Source organism: Fringilla coelebs, assembly GCF_963513975.1.
Source record: "Fringilla coelebs genome assembly, chromosome: 5".
NCBI lineage: Eukaryota > Metazoa > Chordata > Aves > Passeriformes > Fringillidae > Fringilla > Fringilla coelebs.
Genome location: NC_140033.1, coordinates 6,241,390 through 6,261,527, shown reverse-complemented (window position 1 = coordinate 6,261,527; position 20,138 = coordinate 6,241,390). Strand labels below are relative to the sequence as shown.

Here is a 20,138-nt window from a genome sequence, read left to right as displayed (position 1 = left end):
TCTCGTTGGCTTGTTTCACTCTACAATTGCCATATGGGCTTAGTTAGGGAAAAGATAAGTGCGACAGGACTTTCACTTTCCTGGCAAGCTACTTCTGCAGTTAAGGCTTCATAGGAAACCTTCACGCTGCTTTACCCTGAACAGGAGGCTGACCGAACACAGATGGCTCAAGGGAGAGGGGGAAGAATGTGTTTAAATGCAAAGCCCGACTTGCATCCCCCCCTTCACGTTGTGCTACATAAATTCTACATGAAGCGGAGCTGGGAAAAGACTCTAAATATCACATTGCTGGAAAAAATTATTTTGATCTTTCACAAGGAGGTTTACCTGAACAAACTGAATATATTTCTGCTCCTTCAGTCATTCACATTTGTCTTTCTGCTGGTTTCAGCAGCAAATGGAAAAGGTCATAAAGATGTAAGTTTTGCACTACATTAGACAAGTAATTACACCTTTTTCAGGATCCCCTAGCACAGCACAGAGTATCGACACATTTTATTACAGGCTTCTGTTTTCATTCACTTGTAACTTCATGAAAATGATTCCCTTTGAGGCTTTTAGATTTGTTGGTGTCTAAGAAATGATTCTATTTCTATTAACTTTGAGTTGCTTTTGACATTCTGGTAGTTATGAGTGAGTGATAATAAACTTTAGTAGTGACTGTGCTCTGAACGCTGCCTCTATAAATACTATGATGAGATTCCTGGTTCCTTGTCTTACTGTAACTCTACATCAGATCTGCCCTTTACAAGAATATATCTTTCAGTGACTCCTGGAAAATCACAATAAGGCACACAAAAGATGAAGCTGACATTTTGTTTTGCTGTGCATCATTGCCAATAAGAACTAATCTTCTGTCTTATCTCTTCTTTTTCTTCCTCTGTTTTATATTCTACTTTTCCTTGATTTGAAAGCTGTATGATTTGATTATAGCTTTTCCCTCTTTTTCACCAAATCCCTTTGTCTTCTGCTGTGGGAGCAGGATGAAATCCTGTTAACAAGAATATGAAACTCAGGTTCAGGCAAGTATCCCAATTCATGTTTTAAAGCCCATCTTGTGCTTCAGTTTAGATACAGCCACACATTTTCTTCAGCCAGGCTTTTTGAGTTTTGCCATTTGCTGGGCACAGACAATTGTGCACTGTCTACGTACTTAATGTAGAAAAGGATCTTTGGGAAGTTCTATAACATAGGAGGTACAGGTAAGTTTTTGGTGTTGTGATGTTTCTCAGTGCACTGAAAAACTACTTGGTATTAAGGAGACCTTTAAAAAGGGGTTTGTAATGTGTAAGTGTATTAAATGTTGTTCTTTGTGTAGTTTTCATAGAAAAAGAATCTTGAAAGTTCAATCAACATATAAAAGCAGAGAGAGATAAAGACATGAGAGAATATTGAAGTAACAGAACAAGACAGAAAGAGGTGAATGGGAAAAGGCAAGAAAATGCTAGAGGAGACAGAAAATTTGGGAAAAAAGGAAGGAGAATTAAGAAAATCTGTCTTGACAGACAGAGGGGACAGAAATAGCTCCTTTCATCAGGCAGCAAGCACTGCACACATTCAAGTCTGATTCCCGTGGCAGGAGCTACCAAAAGCAGGAAGAGAGGCCTGAACGGCTGAAACCTGAACCTCAACAAACCAGCAGAGCCTGTGGACAAGGGGACTGGCTGAGGGCAAAGTGAACAATCCTAACCAAAAGGAAAACAGTCCTTTAGGCAGCCAGAAATAGTGAAGCAAAGGACAAACCCTCCTACTCCAAGTCCCACCTGACTCCTACTTTTAACACAGTGTCTCCATGTGGGCTGCTGCTCCTGTGTGTGTACAGGCAAACCTCTGCCTAAATCATCAGTTCTGCAGAGCTCCTGGAAATGGCAATGACATGATCAGGCAAGGGATGAGCTGGAAATAACACCTGAAACCCACCACTTTCATTTTGGGGAAAATAAACAAAAGCAAACCCAGCAGGCAGTATAGCAGCTCAGTGCATTTAAGCTTATAAAATACTAAAGTTCTGAAGCAGCTTTTTTGGGAATAAAGAAGGGGCAGGGCCACTCTCATCTATTAAAAAAAAGGCTTGTGGTTTTCCTGAAGAGTTTGATAAAGGATTTAATCACTCTGGATCTGTTGTAAATTGTGCTGAGTTCTATCTGATCTGTGCTTAATAAACGAAAATGAGATTAATTTATTACTCATATTGCAAATTTACTCCTGGTTGTAATGTTGATCCCTAATTCTGTGCCTTTTGTACAGCTCCAGGGCCTGGAGTTGTTACTCAGAGGCATTTGGCACTAAGTGGGTGCTTTTTCCAGCATGTGGATGCCACCTCAGAGCTCCTGGTACCCCTCAGAACTCTCTGTTCCCCACAGGCACCAGGGACTCTCCTCCTCTTAACTTGGCTGCAGGTGTAGCCCTGGAGTTGTGCCCAGCTCCTTCATGTTAAAGTCATGATGTTCTCCTGCTGTGTTGTCCCAAAGACTCCAAAAATAACTTCTTTTGCAGAAAGAAGGAGCAATTAAATGTTTTCTCTTCCTTTACTTCCCTTGGCTAGGGCATGGAGGGAAGTCAGAGCAGAGGGAAAAGGCCTGGCTGGGAACTGCGCTGCTGGAAAGCATTTGGGAAGCCTCTCTCTAGCCTTGGGGAGCACAGAGAGAGTTTGGGGTCATCATCTGCCCCCATCCAGGACTGGGATGTCCCCTACTCTAGGAGGAACAGGAGAGGTTCTCCACCTCCATTCTATGCTGTGAAGCTGTGTTCCATCCATCTCCATTTCTAACTCCTGCTTGTTTCCCAGGTTCCTGATCTCCGTGCACATCGAGCAGTGGGAGCTGTACCCGATCTGCCGGCTACATGAGTGAACCCCGTCCCTCTGGCCTGGAGAGGTTTGGACATAACATCATCCCTGCTGCTGTGCCTGGGGGCTCGCCCACAGGAAACTGGAGCAGCATTTATCCTCTAAGAGCTTCCTGTGGGAGTCATTCCTCTCCTCAACTCACATACCCCTGCTGCTAGGGCAGAGGTGGGTTTTGCCTCCCAGCTCCTCATCCTCTTCTCCATGCAGGTAAAACCAGAGGTTACCTGGTGGGGTGTCTCCTCTCTCTTGAACAGGGGGATGTCTGCTCCTAATAGCAGAGACTGGTCTCTAGTGGTAGGGCATGGAAAATTTCCTCTTTAAGGGCCTCTAAAAATTTTTGGTGGCCGTCTTTAATTGCCTCTCTTAAATTCCAGAAATCCTCCGTCAGTCTCTCTATGGATGAGATGTAGGCCCATAATAGGGCAGAGATGGTTTCTTCATGTCTCTGGAGTCTGCCAAACCAGAATGCCCACTTCTTCTTCTCTCTCCTTCCATGCCAAAACTCCCAATGACTTGGCACATGACAACATGTTTTGTGTACACTGGATGCTGACTGGATTATTAGGGAATTGCTTGTTATCTGGAAAGATTATCTCCAGCACAGATAATTCTCTCAGGCACCAGGTACTTTCCGAGTGTTCCACTTGTCTTGGCACACTGAAAAGTCTTCTTTGCAAAGGTATTTCTCCCTCACACTTAACATTCCTGGTCTTTTCCTGATCCTCTGGCAAATACCTGCATCCCAGGACAGGGATCCAAGTTGCTTGGCTTCATTACCATCCAGTGCTGCACTGTTGGTTACAATAAATCTTGCGAAATATTCAGTGATTTAAGTGGAAATAATCTTAAAAGAAATAATTAAAATCACTTCCAAAGGGAGGAATTGTTGGAAATTATATCACTTTCATAATTAATTTTTTACAGTATTGTTTTAATTAATCAAAAGCAGTGTATTAGTCTCAAGCAGTGTAATTTTCCACTTTAGCCAGCACGTTGCTAAGTTTCTTTTGACAGATTTAGTGTTAGATCACTGAAACTTTCAGGTTTGCTAGACTAACCCTGATAAGCTTCAATGAACAAAGAAAAGCTGGACACCAAAGATCCAAAATTCATGGCTCTTTAAGGACATATTGGAGTAACAGGAGACTAACAAAGACATTACAGCCTACCACTGTAGACTCTGTCAGGGAAAAATTGATAAAAAGGCTGAAAAATGTGGACTAATTAGCACTAGAAGCAAGAAACCAATAACTAATAGAATAGTAATTAACGAAGAGAGTTATGCAATTTAGAACCAATGAACACTAATTTGTTTGCTGAAAATGTGTGCGTGAAAAGTTTTGGAAATGGAGTGCATATGGCTGGAGTTATCTGCTGGGAATAAAATAACGCCTACTCCCCAACACTATAAAATAAAGAGCTCGGGAGTTTGAATTATCCCGATGTTTTTGGTGTCACACTAAGGAGCCCAGAGCTGGACACAGGAGAATGGGTGTCCACGCTGAGAGCCCTGGCAGCTCATGCAGCACAGCCAGGGAGTTTCTGAGGGCACCAGGCCTGTTTTGTGCTTTCCCCACCTTCTCCCCACAGCAGCTCGCGGCCCCGGGCAGGGGCCTCGTCCCGAGCCCAAGATGGCGGCGGCGGCGGGTCAGCCCTGTGGGAGGGGCGGGGGCGGGGAGGGTTTCCATAGCGGCGGTGTCACATCGGGGCACTTCCTGGTCGGAGGCTGCCGGTCCCGGGGCAGCGAGCAGGGACGCGCCGCTGGGGAAGGCGGCGGAGGGAGGCCCCGGGAAGAGGAGGAAGCCGAGCAAAGGTAAGGACAAGCCGGGACTTTGCTCCGGCCATTGTGCGGCCCCGGGATGGCCGGCTGGACCCGTCCATTGCGGGGGTGCGGGGGGGGCCGCGTGTGTGTGTGGAGGTGCCGCGCCGGACCCTCCATTGAGGCGGGCGAGTTCCTCCCGGCTGAGGAGGCGGGCGCTACCATCCTCCCCCGGGGGGGGGCGCAACCCCCCGCGAGGCCGGAGAGGTGGAAGTGGCGGGAGCCGGCTCCCGAAGGGTACTGGGGTGGTGGGACTGTTCCATTCCCAGTGGAGGGGTGTGTGTGTGTTTTTGGAGGCTCCCTGCTCTTTCTGCTGGGGAGGGGGCGGCGCGTGGGGGGCTGCGGGACGCGGCGGAGCCGGGAGAGCTGGGGGAGCCGGGGGAACCCGGGGGAAGCCCTGTGGAGATGCCCCTGGTCCCGTTGTAAGGTTGGAGTGAGGTGTGGCGGCGTGAGGGGCCGCAGTCAGAGCGGGGCGGGGGGGCTGTGCGTGTGTGCTTGAGGGAGTCGTGGCTGTAGGTCCGACACTTGGGGCCTTCTTGAGCCCCACACTTCTGGCCATGTGGGAGGCGACAGTGCCGCCCTAGTCGGGAGTAGGGAGGATTTCTATGGCTGAACCCTTTAATGTGACTTTCTGGCACCGCTGCTCTCTCTGTACCTGCTCCCTCCTCTGCTTTTTGTAATACTTCAGGTATGTGGTGGAAAGTGCCAGGTTGGCAGCGGTGGGCTGGGACAGAGGGCGTCCCTCCGGCTGTGCTCAGCCCTGGGTCTCCATGGCCCTCTTCCAGCTCTCAGTCTCCGCTGGGACTGCCAGCAAAGAGCCAATTATTATCAGGTGTTTCAGGTTCTTTCTGTGGCGTGGATGGCTGCCTGTAGAAAACCACCGAAGCCACTGAGCTGCCAGCTGAACGAGAGTCAAGTGGTGACTTAAAAGTCACTGTCTCCAAACTCCTGTACCAGTTGTTCACCCGCATATGCTCGAGAATAACTTTCTTTGTGCCGTTTGCTGCTTGGAGGAGGCAGCTGCGCTGAAAACTGGCTGTGAGGGAAGCTGGTTTTCAGCTTTCACTGAATTACAGTGGAGTGAAAACAGATCCGTATCTGCCCTGTTCACAACAAATGTATCTTGTGGAGGCTCATTTCAGTGAAGATAATTATATGAAATAATTGTTTTCTATGGTTTTTTAGCTTGCTGCGCGCCCTGCAATCTAGAGCTGCTGTGTGACAGTCGAAACTCCAACTCTACCAGGCGTGTGTGTATTAAACGCAGCGGCCAATCAGCAGTGCCTGAAACTAAAGGCGATTTGCCTCAACGCTTTGTAGTGTAAATATTCCTGCTATGAACAAAGGAGGGTGTGTCGTTGGGCTTGTTTCATTTGTACTTCCATGTGCTTCCTCATCTGTTGCCAGTGAGTGATTCTCTGTAGGTTCTGAAACAGTAGCAATTGCACTTTGTTGTGAATTGTGCGTTTGTGCTGTCTTGGGCGTTTTACTGAGCTGGGGTGCTCAGAGGCTTGGTGCTATATTAGGCATTTTTGTTATGTTCTTTTTAATAATTGTGCTCTGAAGTGACTTAGTTTTACTCCTTTTAAACTTTTGTTGTTTCTGATTTTAACTTTTAAGTCAGTTCAGCTGAGATGCAGTGTAAAATAAGTATTTAGTAGAACTGCCTTTTAACCAGCTGTTCCTCTGCCCTCTGATTATACAGCACAGAAACCACCAATTTCAGACTTAATGTTTTGCCAGCCAGCTATCTGTGCAACTCTAAAACATAGTGCTTCTGAAATCTGTCTGTTTTCCGTGAGGGGCCATAATGTTTGGTTTAAAGAAGATGGTAAATGACACTAAAATACTGATTTGTGCAAGGCAGGCTCTCTTTAGACTGTTTTGTCTTTGTGTGTTAAAGCAGGGCAGTTGCACGCTGCTTCTGTGATTGCTGGTTCTTGGGAACTGGGGATATAAATTTTTTATGTTAACTCCTTAGTATCTAACTTAAACAGATCCTACAGTAACACACACAGGCTAGACCTGAATCTTTAATTGCCAACTTAAAGAAAAAATCTCTGAGTAGAATCATACTGCATAGAAGTACAATATGCTGTAATTTGCTTGCAATCTGGCTCCTGCTAATTATCCTGAAACAGAGTATTGGGTAAAAAAGAGACCTGGCACCAGCCATGGAAACAGGTCATTGAATGTTTTGTGAGTGTGTGTGAATTTGAAGTTTCAGAGAGCTTTGCTCACTGCAGGTATTCCTGTCAAATCTCAGCTAAAGTGCCAGTAGTTTCACAGCCACTGGAGGTGATACTCCCAGGAGTGAGAGAGGAGATGTGTGTCCCTGTAGGAAACATGAGGTGGAATACAAGGGTTAGCTCTTGAGGAAAAGACAGAGATCAATGGTATGTGTGGGTGGGTTGGTTTGTTGTTTTATTTTTTATTTTTATTATAGCCTTGTTGATTGCAAGCAAAAGCGGAAAGAGTGTCAGGCACTGTTTTGAATTAAAAGTTTTTCCAAGATGGTGTCTTCTAGAAAGACACTGAGCAAGTAATAGTCTTTTTTTCTGTTTTGTACTAGTTGGTAGTATTTCTGTACAGGAGAGAACCCTCTCTCAGGCATCGAAATAAATCGGGTTGGCTGAGAAAGCCAAGTGAAAACAGTTTAGTTTCCAACACACATCCCTGTTGCTATTGCAATGAAATCGAAATAGAAATAGGGGGACTGTCTGTTTGGTAGTGTTGACTTTCAATACTGCTTGCTATTGCTGTACTCAAAATTACAGATGAAAGACAAAACTTTCTTTTTTTTTTTTAAAGTTATTTACAAGGGAAATTATATAAAACACACATGTAGTGTTGTTTCAGAGAACATCAGCTGAATTTACCACAAGTCTGCATTGCGTGCTAAACAAATGCTAGCAATAGCTAAACAAAATATTTAGACACTGAAGGCAGCAGAGGAGCAGCACTTTGTGGCTGGGAGTCGGAGGTCAGGTCGCTCTGGTGCACTGGAGCCTTCACTTTTCACACATTTAGGTAGAACAGAGCCTCTGTATCATCCCCATCTCATTTCCTCAGTGTTACGTGACAAGATTTTTATAAGCAATGAGGGTGCATAATTAAGCTATTATTAGCCTTAAGTGGTTTTCAGAGCTGCTGTTTTGTTTTTTCCTAATGAACAGCCTTTTCCTGTACATACACACAATAAAATGTCATGTAACACGATGTCTCAGAGGCAAGGTATTGTTACTTCATATTTACAAAACTAAGGTGAGATAATGCCTCTGGAAAATCACGTTGAATGCAAGACTCTTGTCTTGCAGTTGATTATGCATAAGATACAAGAAGAATTTGGGCCCCAAGCTAGTGTGAAACTGGTCAAAAGTGCTTTGGACCTGGTTTGAGGGATGTCTGATCCATTTGATGTTCTTAACGTTACAGGTGTTATTAGCCCAGTAAATAATTAAATGTCATGGGAGTTATATTTGCTAATTTTGACACCAGTAATCAAGGGGAAGCTGACAAGTTCTAATGATATGTTTTAACAGACACTTCACTTTTGATTGGGCTGTGTGTGCTTAAATATTTAATTTAGGAGACGTTCATGGAAAGACAGGGCCTGCAGTCCAAACCGTTCTTCCCTGACGTAGCATCTCATGGCTTTGTGTTCATCTCTGCTTATGAGACAAACATTTTGGAATGTTTGTGTGTGGATTTTTTCAGCTGCTGTCTTTCCGTACTTTCCCTGTGTTACTTTTTCAGTGCAAACAAGTTGGTTGTAATTTCCAATCTGCAGCTTTACCAAAGGCTTCCTTTTGGCAGCTGGATTTCTTTTTTTCATGGTGTGTGTGGCTTTGATGTTTATTTTATTTTTTTAAAGTGTTTTAGCAGTTGATAAAGGAACCGTCTTGTGATGTCTTGTGGTAGTTCCTGTACTACTTTGCTATGTGCTGTAGATCTGTAAGTGTTATCTGAAGTCATAATTTAGGAAAAGTTAAATCTCTTCTTATGTCTTTTTGCATTTTACTTTGCTTTTTTTTTGAGCATGAAGAGCTCAGAAATCTGAGTCAGCACAAGATATCTGGCTGGATTAGCACAGGTGGTGAGGTTCAGCAGCTTCTAATTTGTTTTGAAAAGAGGAAATATATCACATAATATTCCTTAATATCACATAAGTTACAGATAGTCTCCATTTGTGCCAGTATTAGAAGAAAACTCTGTACAGCTTAATAGATACGTTGGATTTCTTTTCACCTCAGCTGTGTGTGAAGTTTCTTTCGTTTAACTGTTCTACCAGACTTGGATAAACTTGCTTTTAGTAGCAGGAGGGAGATTATATAATAAATTTTTCAAAATGTACTTGCTGTGCTGTCATTGTTGGAGATTATGTCCTCTATATTTGGCTTCAGGGAGGGCCAGGCTTATTGTTAGTGAATCCATATCTGCCCTACTTGGGTATCTTTTTTTGAAATCAATGAGGAATTGCTGGAACTGCAGGTTTATAGTTGTTAGAAGTGGTAGCTCTTTCAGGTTTTGTTTCTGAGAAGGAAATGTTTGATGTCAGTGCCAACCTGTGCTTGTTTAGTAATCTTAATTGCATTTCTTGTGTTTTAAAAAGTAGGGTCTTTTTGCATTGTTTTGCCAGCTGAGGTTGCTGAAGGAAAATACCACTTAGGAATTTTCAGTTACTATATCTATGTTGTAGTCTTGTACTTTTAACTTTGTTATCTCTTGGGAGCAGTTCAAAACACTGTTTTATAGCACTTTTTTTTCAAAGTGCATACAGAAGTTTAAATCGTGATTTTTAGAGGAAGGTGCCCGTTTTGAGTCGATAAACATCCATAAGCACTAAAGCTCCCCAGTCATAACAAACACATCTCTGTTTTCTTTTTTTTTTTTTTTTTTTTTTTAACAAAGAGGATGGAAAGACAGTTTATATGTAAACATATATTCTAGTGATTTGAAGTTGAAAAAATTATCTGTGTTTTTATTTTCCTCCCACTTCAGGACATGTATACCTCTGAGAAACATTCTCTAACAAGATACCTTGCTTCAAGACCCGTCTTGGATTATATACAAAGAAGTTTCCAGTCATGAGTAAGTAGATTTCTTTCTTTCAGAAAAAAAGAAACCCTTAGGTTGTAGTTTAGGAGAACTGTACTTCTGTAGTAGCTTTTGGGAGGTGGTTTTTCCTTGAAAATATTCATACTGAGTTTTGTGTCTTCAGCCCTGTAAAAATAACCACATAAACCTGAGAGTTGGCAGATGCCATTTTTAATCTGCATATTTTTGATCAATGTGTGCTCTGTAAGACTTCTCTGTAGTCTGGTCTCATTTTCAAGAAGTTGAGTTCTGTAACAAGATGATGTTTGTTTTATTCGGTATAAATAAAACATGTAACTCTGAGGGGAAAATGCCTTGGGTTTGCTAAGAATTCCAAAATTTGTGACTGCCTAGTAAATTAAAATAACTGGTAAAAATCCAACATGAAATCAACAGACTTCATTTTATAGGAAAAAAAATATGTATGTTACTCAAATTCCAGTATAGATGTTTGATCCCAAAGGAATTCTGGCATGTATTGGAATGATCTGAGCCACAGAAAACCGTGACTTAATGTCTGTTATGGTGGAAAAAACCAGATGAAAGGCACCGGAAGTTTTGCTTTAGGTCATATCTGATGGGTAAGATAACCTCTTTTTAGTGAACTCTTTTGAGTATTTGAAGGTCTCATAAGTTTTGCAGATGTGAGACTTCTTCATGCAGCTTCTGTCAGCAATGTTACTTGGCCTTGTGTCGTGTAGAAATAAGGTTTGCACAGGAACTATATTTGTAATGTAGCTCAGCTTCAACACAACTGTACTGAACATGCTGAAGGAAAAGAATCTTGTTCATAGGATAATTATATCCTTTCTTAGTAAAATAAGACCATTTGAGTTTCTGGGAGGAAATGAGTAAAGAAAATTGTTGGTTAAATTTCTTGTCAAACTAAATGAAAAATGATTGTTCTTGACATCTGGAAATAAAAAAGAATGATGAAGGAAATGCTTGCTTAATGCAGCAGAGGAAAAATTACAGCAAAAAAAGGCTCAGAAGAATTTCTGAACTATTGGGTTCATGCTGGTGTAGGTAGAACTATTTTAGTTTTTATACAGATTTATTTCTATTTTCTTTCATATTGCTATTAATAATTGTTTACTTTCTGATAGTTAAAATATTTGCTGTATTGCATAGAGGACAATTTTCCAGGCAGTTTTTCAAACATCCTGATTTGTCAAACACTGTATGTGAATCTTCATTTATGGAGCTTTTTGTGTTTTTGATTGCCTTATGTGCAGTCTTACACATAACCAATAACTAACTCACAGTTGCTGTGTGAAGTGTGACTTCCAGGGTGCTGCTGTGGTGATGTTGGTTTGGGTACTGCAGACACAGACAGTGCTAGAGCAAAACACCCTTGGTTTTGGCCAGATTTTGAGCTGATTCCAGGCTGGAGGGTTCAGCTGTTCAGTAGGAAGGATGAAGACCCTTATTCAAATGCAAGACAACATTTTGGCAGTACTTTTTGTGGTGGTCAGTAATGATGTTCTTCAATGCAGGGTGCCACATTCTTGTGGTAGGGTGGATACTGGGGCCTGTGCTGTGATGGGCTTCAAGGGCACAACACAAAGTGCCACTCTTTAAAAATATGGTTTAGAGAAGATTAGATGTTTTCTGTTTGGCTGATGTTGAATTTCTTAGTTTATGGTTTACTTTAGAGTAACTTGAACTCTAAGCACAGTCCTTAGTTTTATGCTCCTCTTTCCTAAATATCTCAGTCCATAAGGTAAGTACCATAGCTTATGAAGCTGCATTTATTTGCATAGTTCTCTATATGTGCTTATTCACAAAATCTGTGAGCACCTAGAATAGTTAGATGTATTAAAAATGGTGGGAGTAAGGGTAAGACAGATTTGTATTTGAAATTGTGCTTTTCCATTGTATGCCTTAAAGGACACTGAGGTCATATCCTTAAAGGGCTTCTAATAGTATCAAATGTAGCTAAGTAAAGTTGATTATTGATTTGTTTTGTATTTAAAGGTAACTTTTCAGAGAAATCCTGGTGGATGCAACATGCCTAGAATGTCCTACCCCAGAAAGAGTTGGTTTAATCTACATTTTCTCCAGATATTTAGTAACCAGAAAATGTGTAGCATCATGATAAATTCTTAATGTTATAAACTGTGCTCTTTATTTTTGGGGATTTTCCTGCTTTTCTCCTTTGAGCAAAGGTCAGTACACTGAAATTATTTGAGCTTCTGCAGTGAAATTTCAGGTTAGTGCATACTATTGCAACAAGCTGCTGACATCTTCATTTTTTTCCCCCTTGAATGTATAAGATGCAGTGCCAACTTACAGAGTATTTCTTTCCTCACTTTGTCTTTCTGCTTTTAGTTTTATTTCTAACACACAAAAAACTTAATGCTGCATGCATTTGGGAAGATCACCTGCTTCTTTGTGCTTCACTCCCATCAATTCTAGTTTTCTTTCTCTTTGACTGAGAGTAGGAACGCATTTTGTGTGAGAGAACACATTTTGAGAGATGCTGTGCAGTGTAATCTTACATTCTGCAAATGCTTGGTGTGGCCTGGTAATGATGGGGGCAGTTTTTGCCTCACCAGTTCAAATCAAGCCCACACTGGTGTGATTAAAGGCTGCTTCTGTTTGATGGTTGGTTACATACCTTGACCTCTCATTACAGCTCTGGCTTTCTAGTCTGTGTTCACAGAAAAACCTTGTGGTTTTGGGATTTCTGAACACATAGATTTTGTTTCTTTTCTTCTGTGTTCTCATACTGTATGTAAAGAAACAGTTTTGGCTGCCAATTTCCCTGTGCAGGAACAATGAACTTGGGAGCTAAAACAAATGTTAAGGTCAGCCTTAACATTTTAGGTCAGCCAGATCAAGATGCAGTGCTGTAGTGAGTCCCTCTAGGCCAGGTTGGATGAGGCTTGGAGCAGCCTGGTCAAGTGGAAGGTGTCCCTGTCCATGGCAGGGCATAGGAACTGGATGATCTTAAGGTCACTTCCAGCCTAAATCATTCTACACATTATTATTTCTGTGCTTGCAGCTGAGGAAAGTGTTCTGGGCATCCCTGTCCTAAAAAAAGTCTGGTAATTAAGGCTGGCTCATTTCCCCCCCACCCCTAGGCTCCCCTCCTGATGTGTCAGAATGAATCTGTGGTGAACTGAGGACCAAGTCAAACTGTTAATAAAATTAATAATGGGGCTTTTTGTTTGTTTTACCCGAAGTGTAGGTGGCTGTGCATTTTATGTAGTATGGGTAAAGCGTTGCAAATAATTTTAAACCTGAATGATCTGGTGGAAGAGGCTCTGTAGTCATCATTTCTTTGCAATGAGCTGAGATTGAATGAAAGAAAGGAAAAAGTCTAGGTTCTGATTCACTGAGACAACTGCATGCTGGGGAAGGAAAGCTTACAAAGAAACTAAAATATTTTAACAATATATAATAATGACTAGTTAAAGGATATCAGATTATTATGTTACATGCACGTTTTAGTTTTGAACTATGAACCCTGAAAGCCTAGTCATAAAATGCAAATTTGAAGCTTCAGTTAGTGAAGTGTTTTCACAATTGTTGTGATTTTACAGCACAGTTATCTTCTAATCTTCATAAATACTGTGACTTGAGACATAGAGAAGAAGCTATTGTGTGTCCTGGGTTATATTTCCTAAAACTTGAAATAGTAATTCTCTATGAGAAACTGAAACTGTGACTAATAAAGGATTGTTGGCTACAGAGGACAAGGAGTCATAATGCAGATTTGCAAAAGGTGACTTTGAAGACTTGTGAAATATTTGTAAAAATTTTTAAGAGTTAAATAATATTAACCCCCCTGCAACTCAGCCATGTGAAAAAGAAGGAAACCCACAAGACTCTTAAATAGTAAACTACTGTATATTAGTGACCCCCTAAAAATTGTTTCATTGATAATATCAGTGTTTATTTAATTTTTCCACTTCTTTTATTGAAGCTGTCAAGTGAATTCACCACTGTAACTGTAGTGACACATGAGAATTTGCATCAGTAGTAGTATGCTATTACCTTTTTTGTAGTGGGGTGTTGAAGCATGAAAAAGACATGCTGTTGTTTGGCTCTGGAATCTTGTAGTAGGAGAACTTGTCACTGGTCTTGATTCACTGTTGCTCTTCTGTGTTGTCTTAACTTTTCAGATCTCTTTTTTTTTGGGGTACTGCTGCTTGATGCTCTTTCTCCTCTTTGTAGTGCAGCTGGTACCTGGTGAGACTGTGGGCAGCTGGGCTGGAGATTTTCTGACTCAAAATACAGATTCAGGGATCAGAATTAATGAGTTACAGAAATCTCTGTGGTCTCAACCAGGAAGTTTTTATTGAAGTTTCACTAGAAAGGTTTGGGCTGCAGGAGTCAAGGCTGAACTCAGGGTCTTAAAATTTCATGACCTCTTTAAAATGTTGCCCCTGCCAGTAATGGGTTGGTGTCCTTTGCCTGCCTGAATTCCTGCATTCTTCCTTGTTACAGGAGGATTCATGAGGATGACTGGAATTTTGGGGGGCTCCCTAAGCTCTTGCTTAGGTAGCTGCAGCCGTGGATGCACTGCTGCTCTGCAGGGAGAGCAGTGCAGGGGTGGGGATCAGTGATCTGTGGGTGAGATTCTGGTAAATGCTGGTTTTGCCTTGCTGGAAGTGTGCATGGAACTGTAGCTTAAGTTGTTCAGGAATGTGGTAATCTTGGGCTTCCTCTATGCTAAGCAAGAGGCATCTCCAGAGGGCTAATCAGATCTTGGGTGACCCAGTTTCTCACCAATACTGTAATTAAACTGCTCCTCTGAATACACAGGGTGCATGAGTAGCAATAAAATATAAACCCAAATACTTTGCACAAAACTGATGTATCACATGGGGGAAATGCAGGCATGTTAATAGAAACTTACTTGTTATTTTAATATTTGCATTTTATTATATTGGATTTTTAGTTATTCAATTGATCTAATGATGCAGCTTTTCAGACCTTGTGGATTTTTTTGCCATAGTACAGCTATTGAAATGAAAGCTTTTTGAAATTTGTTCAAATGAAAGCTTTTTGAAATTTGTCTGTATTTAAACAGATTTAAAATTAATTTTAAAATTTCTTTTCATAATCCTTCCTTTATTTTTGGTCACTTTTTAGGATATTTATGGCTGCTAAGTTGTGGCTTCCCTTGCACTTAAAATTTATTTTTTGGTCAAAGAGGCAGATAAACAGTTTTTGACTTTTATTTTGTCACATATTTAGTTTGACAAAATAAGTCTTCAGTCTCCATAGTCTGAAATGAAGCTGCATCTTTGCAGGAGGTTGCAGTTACCAAAAATGTATTAATCACATCCAGAAGCTATGTTTGCAGGTGGTAGGTTCAAGTTTGGTAATGTCACATTTATAGGGCTTTGCTAAAAAAGAGGTACTGTAAAATATTTACTGTTTAATTTAGATTAATTAATTGTATAGTAAAATGAAAATGGTAAAAACCCTTTGCCTACATTTTAGGTACATTGACTGAATATTTTTTTAAAGGTGTTACATTTATTTTTTAATTTATTTTTTAGTAAAGGGCACTTTAAATCTATCTTCTTTCATTTGGGCTTTTTCCTGGCAGGTTGATGGGGCTTCCCTGAATAAATTAGTGCAACTTGACACCTGCTTTTAAAGAGATGTAGTTTCTGTTTGTAAACCAAAATGTTGGCACTGGTAGGAAACTATTGTTAGTTTTGAGCTGACAGGAGATCTGTGGCAGGAAAATTACCATCATTAATGCTGTTGGAGTTCCAGTGTTTTCATATACACACAGTGTTCCCCAAATGTGTCCTTTTTAGGCACTTGCACTTCATTTTTTTTCTGCCATGTTTGTATTGGAAATTAAGGTTGGATTGTTTACAAATTATTTACTTTATGATATTCTAGCTGTGTGTCTCTGAAAATACAAGGATGATAAAAGGATGGTTGTGATAGTAATTTATCTATATTTAAACATTCATTACATGTTTTATTTGTGATATTTTATGTAATTATTTTCTCTTTACAATGTAAAATGATATACCTACATTGGAGATAGTAAAATTCTTCTATTTATGTGTTTATAAATAAAAGAGAAGAATCTTTTAACATTTGTCTGGCTCTGTTTTGATTGATGGCCAGTTAGGAGTGCTGAATTATTATGACTAATTGGCATACATAGGAGTGTATGCCTTTGGCATGATAATATTCTCCCATTACATAGTTTTTAATTTAAACCTTAGTCTTTGGGCCTCTCTCTCTGCTCCTTTATGTAGAACATTGCACAATGATGCCTTTATGGTGGGCCTTTGGTGCTCCTGCAGCCGAAGGAGTGAGTGGCACAAGAACACTGTAACCTTGTTCTCTGGAGTGAGTATCAAGTATCTGCCACTATGTTAGCAATTCATATTTCTGCAATCCTGTTCATCCTGTGATAAATTGAGGGTGGTATTCAAATATGTTCCAAAGGGGGAAGGATGCAGAAATTCCTTACCAAAATACAGATGAAAAGCAACAGTTATAAATGTAGATGTTTGGGTGGGCATCCCCTTCTCTCCATAAGCACTGTGTAGTCACAGAACAATGTTTCAGTTACTGCAGGAGGACTTTTAGAGGCTGCAGTTTTAAGCTCCCTAATGGTGGTGTTATTTCCTGTTGAATCAAAGAATTCACAACCGGCTGAATGGGATGAAGGATTAGAAATGGGCTAAAGAAGAACTTTCCCAACAGCAGTGTTAAATGAGGTTCTCACAGGACTTTCCTTGCCTGTTGTGAGTCATGTTGATTCTCACTTTCCATACAAATGATTGAGTAATATGCATCACTCTGTAGGAAAAGTGAAGTACTGCTGCTCAATGGTGTAGCTTTATCACAGCTATGAAAAATAATTCAGCTGCAGTCTCATTTTATGCTGTTATTCATGTTCATATTCAAGAAACAAAGCACCTGATTTAAAAGATGTGTGGTTATTTTAAGCTAAATTGACTGTGTTTCAAGAAAAACTATTTTGACATACTTTACCCAGCTACTGATAGGAAATAACTTCTTTGATTTGTAACACAGTTGGAAAATATTGGTGGTTGTTGCCAGAAGTGGGGTTATGTAAGTAATGTCAGCGAGATTATTGGCTCCATATTTGTTTAAGATCTTTTCTTTACTTAAACTATCCAGCCTGTTATCCTTGCAGCATTTACAAGGATTGCAGATGTTTGTGGTAACGAAGTAGCTGCACTTAAGTGATAGGTTTGATACCCTATTAATCAGCTGATTATAAGGCCTGTTTAAGCTCTCATTACAAAGGACCCTCTCCCCTATAATTAAGGTGTTTTAATTCCTAAAGTTATATGGGAGACTGGCAAGATAACACTGGAATTTTTTCAAGGCTATTGGTAAACCTGTTCCTACCCTGCTCAAAATTTCTGAAACAAGCACAAATCTGTGTAGAACTCCCAAGTTCTTCTGATTTGGGAACGTGGTGTGATGTGGTGTTTTCTTTCTTCTCTTCCTTCTTTTTTCTCAGTTTCATTTTGTGTAACATAATGGTCTCCAGAATGGAAGGCATACCAACACGCTGTAGAACCTCAGTGCTTTGGCCAGGGCAGTCATTAATCTAACAGATCACTAATGTATAAGGGCACTTTGTTTTAATAAAGCACTTTGGTTTGCCATAGGAGAGGATTCTTGAATGCAGTCTCTCTGTTTTCGCCTTGAAAAGCTCTTTGAAAACTTGCCTAATTCTGTGGTGGAGTGCTGAAAGCCTTACTCAGAGCTCTTTTGAGCACCAGTCAGACCTGCCAGAATTTTCAGGGACATAGGGAAGTAAGTCTCTCACCAGAATGTTCTGTTGCATTCAATAGAAAGCTTTTTCCTTCTGTTTTTTTCTTTGTAGTAGAATTTTATACAGCATTATATGAGGAGTTTTATTTTGTGGTGCTACTGTGTCTGAGTTATACAGACAGTACAATGGCATAACCTTCATTTCCTGCTCTCCACCAAATTTAGCTTTGGAGGTGACACTTGTGATCTGCGGCTCTTGAGTTTTTGGAGTGGTGCTGTGCCACAGCCGTGCTTGTGGTCAGGCTGCTCTGCAGACCCTGTTTGCCTTGGGAGCTGCAGTGCAGTTGCAGCTCATATTATTTTATATCTGGCTTCAAAAACTAGACAAGCTTTTAGCTTCCTCTCTTCCCTAGTTGCATCAAATTACTGTAAGAATGTTTGAAGGATGTCATGGTACTGAAGGACAGGAGAGAAAAAAATTTGGTCTGTTGCTTGCTGTAAAAAGATGAGGTACAAATTGAAAAGTGTCAATTTTGCTTTTTATTTCTTCCTCGCTTCCTTTCCTGTCTCCACCACCCTTTTCTATGTCAGAAGCAGTGACAAAAATATTTGTGCGTTTTTCTCTAAGTATGTGGTAGGAAAGTTTTCTTTTTAGAGCAAAGCCTAATGAGTCACTTTTAGCGACATTTCAGTATTTATTTATTCCCTGTGCATTAAAACAAACTAAAAGAAATAATATTTACGTGAAACTCACTGTAAGGCTCTTGAGTGTTTTTTTTTCCCTCTCGTTAATGCAATCAGTCATTAAGTGGAACATCCATTTAGAAGAACTAACACAATTTCTGTTTTTGTTTAACACTGTATGTTCAGTGGATGATATAGCAAGGCCAGGTTACCTGGATGTTATTCAGTGACATTTAATAAGGATAAATCCCCTGCAAGGGGGGATGATGGCACTTCTGTAGCGCTGGTGTAGTGCCAGTGGGAGTTAAAATGCCAGGTTGCAGTGCTTCAATGTAATGCTGGGTAGAGTGGTAACCCTTCTTGTCTGGACCATGGCAGTTGTTGGCTGAAACTTGGCACAATTTTAAATTCTCTACAGCTGCAGAGAACATAGAGAACAGTAAATACACTAGTTTTCCATCTGCCCAACTAGGACAGTGTTAGTAGGTTGCTGTGTTCTTGTTCATAGAATAAGTAGGTAAGACATTTTTCATTTGGATAAGTTGATTGTCTTAAGGTGAAGCTGACTAAAGGAGTCTCAGATACCCAAGTGTTTCTACCATTTTTTCATTGATGAGGGAATAGGAGAACTGTTCAACAGTGGGAGCATGTGAGTTGTCACAGTTAGCATGATTGTCACATTCAAGTGCCAAGCTTGGATTTTTAAAACACATTACTTACAATCTGCTTCGAAAGACTGCATTCTGAGTGAACGTAGAAGGAGAGCAGGAGGCAGAGGTCTGAACGTGACAGGTAATGGTGTGTCCCATTAGAACACAAGTGCAGGAGGCAAACAGACCCAAGTACACTTCCTTCTAAAGGAGGGTGGTTCCCTTTTGCTCTGTGACACCTTTGGGTTAATTTCCATTGGCTACTTTTGAAATGTTGAATTTTTTCTTCCTTTGAATGTGTCTCTGTAACAGTGTTTTCATTACTATGGTAGGTTGCATTTGTGGGAGTAGATGCCACCTTAAGCATGAGATTAGCCTATTACAAAGTATTCAAAAACTTGTTTTGAAAGTTTTGATTTTTCTTGCAGAGACAGAAAGCCACACTGTGTACTAGTTGCTGCACAAACTATGGCTGCAAATACATGGGCTTAATAAAAATAGTGTGTATTTTGCAGTGGACTAATAAGGTTTGATGTTCTTCCTGGTGCCTCTCTACAGCTGCATTTTATTACTTGGATTAAATATCAGCCTAGAAATGTACATGCAGTGAAGGATTTAATCATGCTAACAAATAGCAGTGCATAGAATTTCCTAGTTTTTCTTTGCCTCAGGGAGGTACAAGATTATTAGTCTCATTTATATCCTCTTCAAAAGAAAACCAAGTAAGGGTTTAAATTAAAAGTTTTTATTTTTCTACTTTCTTTTAATTGAACACACATTCACTTTTATCAGTCTATGCCTGATTAAACTAATGAATGTACTTTGACTTCAGTATTAGCACATGTAAGATAGTAATAGTTTTGATTTTTGTTTAATGTAGCAAAACTGAAGTCTTTAATGACTAGTGTGGCTTCTTTCTGTGTGTTTAGGTTTGACAGAACATTTAATGATATCCTTTAGCTTAAGATAAATTTGTTGATTAGCACTACAGCCATGACCCAAATCCAGGCAGTGTAAAATTGCTGCATATTCTGTTTGAAATGCTGCATATTATTGGTGAATATATTATAAATAGGTTTTGTTATTGTTATTACAGCTTTATTAAAGTCTGATTTCTTTTTGAGACTTCTAGTATGCAACTTTTTTCTTCTCAGAAAAATCTTCATTTGCAACTAAAGCTATATGAAAACTTGCCATCTAATCTGAGGAAGATTGAGAAATCCTGTGGGGTGTGTTCATTCACTGAGATGGGATCTTGTACTACCATCCTCTTTCTTCCTCCTGTTTAAAAAAAACCCCA

The 20,138-nt window shown here is 40.4% G+C and overlaps 1 protein-coding gene across 2 annotated transcripts in view; it reads left to right on the top strand.

Annotated features, from left to right (window-relative positions):
- The first annotated feature begins 4,574 nt into the window (after positions 1-4,574).
- Positions 4,575-20,138, top strand: part of USP6NL (USP6 N-terminal like) — a 111,911-nt gene continuing 96,347 nt past the window's right edge. Inside the window, exons 1-2 of one of the 2 annotated variants that reach the window (XM_084206286.1) lie at positions 4,575-4,661; positions 9,669-9,758. In XM_084206286.1, the coding sequence (XP_084062412.1) occupies positions 9,755-9,758 (4 nt within the window). In that variant the 5' untranslated portion in view covers positions 4,575-4,661; positions 9,669-9,754. Of the gene's footprint in view, positions 4,662-9,535; positions 9,759-20,138 lie in introns of those variants that run through there. The other variant, XM_084206287.1, reaches the window with a different exon arrangement.